At 49.4% G+C, this 6873-nt stretch overlaps 1 protein-coding gene across 1 annotated transcript; it reads left to right on the top strand.

Annotated features, from left to right (window-relative positions):
- Positions 1–1221: 1221 nt before the first annotated feature.
- On the top strand, positions 1222–3326 carry LOC108446237. Its single transcript, XM_017732312.1, has 6 exons — positions 1222–1501; positions 1922–2044; positions 2312–2401; positions 2500–2595; positions 2759–2954; positions 3239–3326. The coding sequence occupies exons 1-6, from the start codon at positions 1222–1224 to the stop codon at positions 3315–3317; spliced, it is 864 nt and encodes a 287-aa protein (XP_017587801.1). The 3' UTR covers positions 3318–3326.
- Positions 3327–6873: the final 3547 nt, after the last annotated feature.

The raw sequence follows: 6873 nt of genomic DNA on the forward strand, positions 1-6873 counted from the left end.
GCCAGAGTATGTCAGGAAAAAGGACATCAGGTAAGCAAACTTCCTAAGGGTAATGGAAATGCAATTTTAAGCAGTTGTTGAACTCAGTGTCAAGAACAGCAGGGAAAACCTTCATCTAAGACAATTTGTTTTGCAGGATGTCAGACAAGCCCTTCACCAGCTGCAGGTTTTGCATCACTTCCATGTCTCATCTTATTTGGCCTTCCTTGGGAACAGCTGAGGTCTTGCGTAGAAACACATTGGATTCTTAGGCAGTTTCCTGAAGAGCTTTATTCATGTTAGAGTCAGGTTTGTGCCTCATTGCTCACTGTGACTCCTTTGGGCATCTCCAGGAGCATTTTGGTGTCTCCTGGGGAGCAAGGAATTCCCTGGGAACATCCCCAGACTGTTCTGAGGGAGCTACGTGTGTGTGTTAGGGAAACTCTGTTCCTGGCACTTGCCAAGGACTCCTCCCAGGCATCTGCAGCCACTTCCTGGCCTCCTCTAGAGACAGAGGAGTTCCCAGGTGCCAAGAGTTCCCAGATCTCTGCCGGCATCTGCCCAACACCCCCAGGCAGGTTCCTCTCTCCTGTTTTTTCCCCCCTGAAAATTGGGCAATTGCTCTTCTCCTGTTGTGAGACCAGCTGCATGTTAAATCTGTGTTTGTGGTGTGTGTTTTGGGGGAGGGGAAAGGGATAAAAGTTCTTTTGCGGTGGGTCTAGAGGAGTTTGGTGACCCCAGAGGGGTTGTAGGTTATAAGGTGGTGCTGAAAGAGGATCTGGTGTTGGGAAGTGCTTGGGTTTGGACATCCACAAGCCAAATTTGGGCTCCTAAAATGTAACTTTGTCTGCTTTCCTGTATCCTGAGGATCAGCTGTGTTAAGCATCTCCCATCTCCTTCCCTAGTGGAAGATGTCCCTGCCCATGGCAGAGGGTTGGAACTAGATGGTTTTTATGGTCCTTTCCAACCCAAACTGTTCTGGGATTCTATGATTCTAAACCTGGACAGGGAAATGCTGCCCCAAAAAATCAGTCTGATCTCTGTTTTTCCATCAAACAGCTAAAAATCATTACTTTGGAGTGCCTCTCCTTGCTCTGGGGTTTGCTCTGGAGGCAGGTGAGATCCCAGGTAACCTATGCAGAGTTTCCTAGAACAGAGAGCTTTGGGTGGGCTGGGATAGAGCCATGCCCAAACTGTCCCAGGCACCTGCGGGATATTTGGGGCTCCCCTGGAGACAGTGGAATGTTGGTGGTAGAAGCCCCCTGTGAAGTCACACAGCCCCCGAGGGGTCACACAGCCAGGCTGTGGTGGTCAGTGCAGGCAGGTGCTGCTGGCATCGGAGGCTTCAGCAGCACCTGTGGCCTCATCATGTTGTGGACAAGATGGGCCATGGCCAGCATCACCCTCCTGGCTGTCCAGAGAGCCCTGGCAGTCCTGGTGTCCCTGGTGATCCTGTTATCCCTGATAGCCCTGCTAGGCCCCGGGGCCCAGCTCCCTATCGGGGAGTCAGGACCACCGGCAGGTAGGTGGGCAGGGAGGGGCAGTGGGGCAGCTCCCCCAGGTCCCTTCAAGGAGCACTTAGGTTTCAATATCCTGTTGATAGGAAATTTAATACTTTTTTTGGCTAATGCTCAGCTGTGCAGCAGAGCAGAGAGGCAATGGGTCAAGCCCAGAACACTCAGCTATGCAGACTGTTCCCTCCCAGATTCCAGGGCCCTGAGCTGCTTCCAAGAGCAATTGTTGGGGTTGGGTTTAGCTCCTGACAGCTCCCGCACGGTTTGTTTTGGATCATCATGGGTCAGACACCTGGTACCTGCCTGCATGGTGCTCCAGAGAGGAAGGGACAAACAGGTCCACGGAGCCATTCTATGTTCCAGCCACAGTTCCTGCCATGGAAAGTACATGGAAATAGTTCATTTGAGCTTCTCTGTCCTCTTCACAGCCATGGCTGCACGCAGTGGAGATCCAGGTGCTGGATCTGACTCTCCCAGACCTTACATGGCTTTTGACTTGTTTTGGGAACTGCCAGCTCAAGGCCCAAATGTGAGCGAGACATCTCTTGCAGGTATGAGAATCCAGGCTTGCCTGGCTGTGCCGGGTCATTCCATGATCCCCTCCCTGGGAAGCTGGTCAGTCCAGGCAGGCAATGCCACAGAGTGTGATGGGAGCTCCTTGTGGGGTCCTGGGGTCCTGGTGTCCCTGGGTTTTCCCAGCTCCTCAGCCAGACCCAGCATTATGAGGGTCACTGGTCAGTCCTGACTGACTGCACAGCCCTAGAGGTGATTCCAGGGATTTCTGCGGTGGAAATATTTCATTCTTTCCCTTAATTAAGGTCTGAAGAATGAAACTGGATTGGGAAACATTTCCTGGCTGTTAATGGAACAGTCTGAATTAGTGACTTTACTGAAGGAAACACTTCCAGGTACAAGTGACTCGACTATAGGAGTTGGGGAGCTGGGCTTTCAGATTCCCATGAGCAAGGGTGACTTGGAATTAAAATGGCACACTTTCTCTCTAAAGTGCTGGAGCCTGAGCCTCTGGATAAGGAGGCACCTCAGGAAGGCCATCAGGCAGTGGCAGTCCCTGGGGGAAACAGCAAGGCACTTCAGCCAACAGGTGAATCAGGGAATCCCTGTACCTTGGCCATTCCTCAGGGTGGAGGTTGTGGCTATTCCTGTGCCAGAGACACACACTCGGACCCTCTGTGTGTGCACTGAGATGCCCACAACCTCTCACACCCCATTCCCAGGGATTTCAGAGTTTTGGGGATTTCCTCCAGGTGTGGACAAGAGATTCAGCAGCACTGAGGATACCAAGACAGACCCAAACACTGTGGAGGGCATGGCAAACGCAGGCACAGTCAATGCTAAAATCACCTGGAGATTTATAAGAGCCTTCCTCGTGTCTGTGTTCTGCAGCCTGATTGCTCTGCTGCTTCTCAAGGTGGCCCCTGTGTGGGCAAAGGACATAAAAGAGTGAGTGACATGGGGTGTGGGGGGTTGCCAAATTTTGGTGCTGGGTGGCTGAACCTGCCATGAGGCGTTTCGAGATATGGAGCTCTGGGTGCCCAGTTGGTCACTGGCCAAACTCAGCAGAGATTTGTGCTGGTAGCTGGTGCCCCAGTCTCAGCCCAGAGCTCTCTATGCCCACAGCTCCTGGGTGTCCACATCCCATGGGATGTCCAGCACTGCTCCACACCCTCATACCCACCCCACGCACAGCCATGGAAGGGCTTCAGCAGCTTCCTCTCTCTCCACAGGCGCCTCACAGCTTTGAGAACCAATTCTGAGCTCCTGAACAGTGAGACAGGAGACAAGGAATTAGTGGTAGAAGTCTAAATAAAGATAAGCGGCACAATGGTCTGTGTGAAAAATTTGGAATGGAAGGAATTCTTGCTCTCTGCTCCACTCCCTGGACACCCCACGTCCGATTCTCCCTATCATAAGCAAGACCCAGCCCTGCTAAAGCAGGTCCAGAGGAGGCCTCGGAAATGATCCCAGGGCTGCAACAGCTCCCTGCAAGATTTAGGGGTGTCCAGCCTGGAGGAAAAAAGGCTCCAGGAGTCCTTGTTGTGACCTTTCAGTGGATAAAGGGGCTCATGGGAAAGGCACAGAGATATTTTTTTACCATGGTCTGCAGTGCCAGGCCCAGGAATGAGGGTTTCACACTGCCAGGGGACAAGATTAGATGGGATATTGGGAAGGGATTGTTCCCTGTGAGGGTGATGGGATGCTGGAATGGAATACCCAGAGAAGCTGGGCGCCCCAGCCCTGAAAGTGTCCAAGGCCGAGTTGGCTGGGGCTTGGAGCAACCTGGGATAGTGGAAGATGTCCCTGCCCATGGCAGGAGGTGGCACTGGATGGGCTTTAAAATCCCTTCCAACCCAACCCTAAGCGATGTCAGGTAGGCAATGCAGGAGCTTTGCACTAAAGCAAATTCTTAAAGCATTGAGCATTTGTTGGTTCTTACTAGCGTTTAATAAGTGTATTTGTATATTCTCCTTTCTGGCACATTAACTTCTTAAATATATGTGGCCATATCCCATATTTTAACAGGGTTAAAAATGTGAAATGCAACAAAACAAGGCCTGAATAATAGAACAGAGTGAACATCTTAACTGGAAAAACACGATACTATAAAAGCCAAATGGAAACTCACTAGAATTCACATAAAACAAAGTGCAATATTGAATACTGCATAAAAACGTGCAGGTGCCTCTTTCTGTAAAAATACCCCGTATTTACAGAGATTCGTCAAATGAGCAGAACTCAGTGTTGTGCTGAAGGTTTTTTAGGGAACATAAAGACAATAAAATACAGTGGAAAGAGAAATGGTTTACTTTGGAGACATTTATTGAAACTATCAGTGCCTAAACCTAAGGGACTGAAGGACAAGAAATGGATATTGCAGGTGGGCAAGGGACGGGTTGTGCAATAGAACAGTGAATTCTGTTTAATTTGCTACTCAGGGATTTTTCTTCTAATAAGAACCTCCCAGGGTGGTGGTGGTAGGCACCTACTGCCTGCTGGGAGAAGGATGCATGGTCTCATCCCAGCAGCGGCCAGGAGCAGCACTTGGGATGGGGTTTGGTCTCAGTCAGGAATCTCACACCGTGTGAGGCTCCCTGCTCCATGGGACAGACCTGGGAGCGCCCTCCAGCCTCTTCTGGATGGCTTCAGGTCAGGACACTGATGGGAGGGCAACTCTTTCTCTCCCTCTCCCTTCTCTGCAGCCTCTCCAGCAGCAGCACTTTGTTCCCAAGCTCTGCCACACCTTCCCAGAGAAGCTTTGGCTTCCCAATGCTATAAATGAATTTTGGGGATGTGGCTTCCGCATTCAATAAAGAATTAATCGGCGGGAGGGAAGGGGTTGATTATTGCCGGCGATCTCCGACAAATGGGACGGGGGGCCCGGACAAGCACTCCAGGAGCTTTTATTAGTTTATCAGTCTCACATACAGAGTTGAGACAAAGTTGGTACAGAGCTCACACTGTCACAGAGACATCCCCAGATTTCCTGGTTGCAAAGCATTCTTAAAAGCTTTTTGGCCAATAGTATACTTCTAAAAGTTACAGACATCTGTCTTAACCAATGTATAATAGCGCATGTACCTCCATTGTACACAACAGCCACTTGTTATGCCTTATATAATAACACACAACATCCCATTATTAAGCTTAAACTTATCTCTCTAACAAAATATACTTTTTGCAACTTCAACATCCATCTAGGCCAAGCCTAAGAACTAACCATTGTCTTTTAATGTCCTTGCTGCTTATAACTGTATCTTCTTCTAATTTGCTCAGGCAAAGCTGAATTCTAAATCCCTTGCTTTACTTCCTGAGGCCTGCTTCTATTTCTCACACCTAAAATCCTTTCCACCTTTTGTGATTCCCCACAGATTATAATTAGAATGGCTTGTGAACTTGGTTGTTATAGTTAATTGCTTGGTGGTAATAAGTTAAGGGTTCAACGTTTAAAATGTTCAATTATTAAAAAGTTGCTAAGTTAACCCCATAGGATTGAATGTAGAACTTTGCAGAACCCGATGAAGTACTGTAAGGGGCGGGTGTTCAATGAGGAATTAACATAAAAAGATAAAACAAGGAGCAGCATTGGATGGACAATGGACCAACAGGAAGACCCTAGACAATGATCCAACAGAAAGAAGCCAATCAAGATACCCAAGACATCAACGAGCCAATCCCAAGAGACTTTGGTGGGTGGAAGAATGGGCGGTCTAAGGGCGGGGTTTGGGATATAAAATATACTGCCTTTAGGCTGTGGGTGTGTCTCTGGCCACATGTGTTCACTGCTATGCACCCAGTGCTGTGCTTTGTTTTGTGCTAGGCAGACCGCTGCAGTGATTTCCAATTGTCTATATTTTGGTTAATTGGGTCAGTGTTTAATAAATTCTTTAATTTATCAAGATTGTGACCTCGTTTCTCACACCAGTGGGGATCTAAAGGAAGCCTTGTGCTGAGTTAGGCTTTCTCTAACCCCAGAGAGCCTGGCCAGGGTGTGTCCTGAGGCTACTTTTTGTTGGAAAAGGAGTCCCTCAGCCCTGGAGATGGATGAGCCCACGGTGGCAGCTTGGCCATGATGTCCGCCAGAACCGAAGGATCTTTGAAGACCCCCTCTCTAACTCTACATTCCTAGGAGGAAACAGCCCCCTAGAATGGCAGTTCCAGTTTCAATCACGTCCCTGTTTTGCCACCGCAGGTGCTGCTCACCCTCCTCCCTGCTCACTCCACCCAGGGCCATGGGCCCCTGGAGACTCTTTCTCTCTTCTTCAGCATGGGCAACTGTGAAGCCCCAGCGCCCTGAGGGGGCAGGGCAGGCAGCAGATGGGAGGACTCAAACCTGTAGCCCGCCAAAGTGCTCTTCTGGGGCTCTTTGAGCACTGACCAGAAGGCCTCGGGCCTGGTTCTCGGGCCCTGCGCTGCCGCGGGCCCCGGTTGCTGCAGGATGAACACCTTAGAGGCCTGAGGCTTCCTGGCCTGGGCACTCCATGGCAGTGATGTGCTCCCAACAGGGACTTCCCTTTCTCCTTCTCTGCCAGGAAGAAGTTTTGTTTCTCTTGCTGTCCCAAGGAGATATTTCACTTCTTCTGCTTTGAGATGAAGCTTTTCTCCTTCTCTTCCGAGAGGAACTTTCTTTCCTCCTTTTCTTCTGGGAGAAACTTTCTTTTCCCCTCTTTTGGGACAGAATTTCTTTTCTCCTTCATTTCCAACAGCATCTTTTGCTGCTTTTTCTCTTCCTTGTCCAACTTCCTTTTCTCCTTCTCTTCTGAGAGAATCTCTTCTTTCTCCTTTTCTGAGAGAATCCCTTCTTTCTCTTTCTCTTCCAAACTGAACTTTCTTTTCTCCCTCTCTTCCAACAAAATCCCTTCTT

The sequence above is a fragment of the Corvus brachyrhynchos genome, unplaced genomic scaffold, assembly GCF_000691975.1.
Source record: "Corvus brachyrhynchos isolate BGI_N302 unplaced genomic scaffold, ASM69197v1 scaffold150, whole genome shotgun sequence".
NCBI lineage: Eukaryota > Metazoa > Chordata > Aves > Passeriformes > Corvidae > Corvus > Corvus brachyrhynchos.

Coding starts and splice junctions, on each gene's coding strand:
- LOC108446237 (XM_017732312.1), top strand. CDS start 1,222: ATGTTGGTGGTAGAAGCCCCCTGTGAAGTCACACAGCCCCCGAGGGGT. Junction 1,502..1,921: donor GGAGTCAGGACCACCGGCAG/GTAGGTGGGCAG, acceptor TCCTCTTCACAG/CCATGGCTGCACGCAGTGGA. Junction 2,596..2,758: donor CAAGGCACTTCAGCCAACAG/GTGAATCAGGGA, acceptor GATTTCCTCCAG/GTGTGGACAAGAGATTCAGC.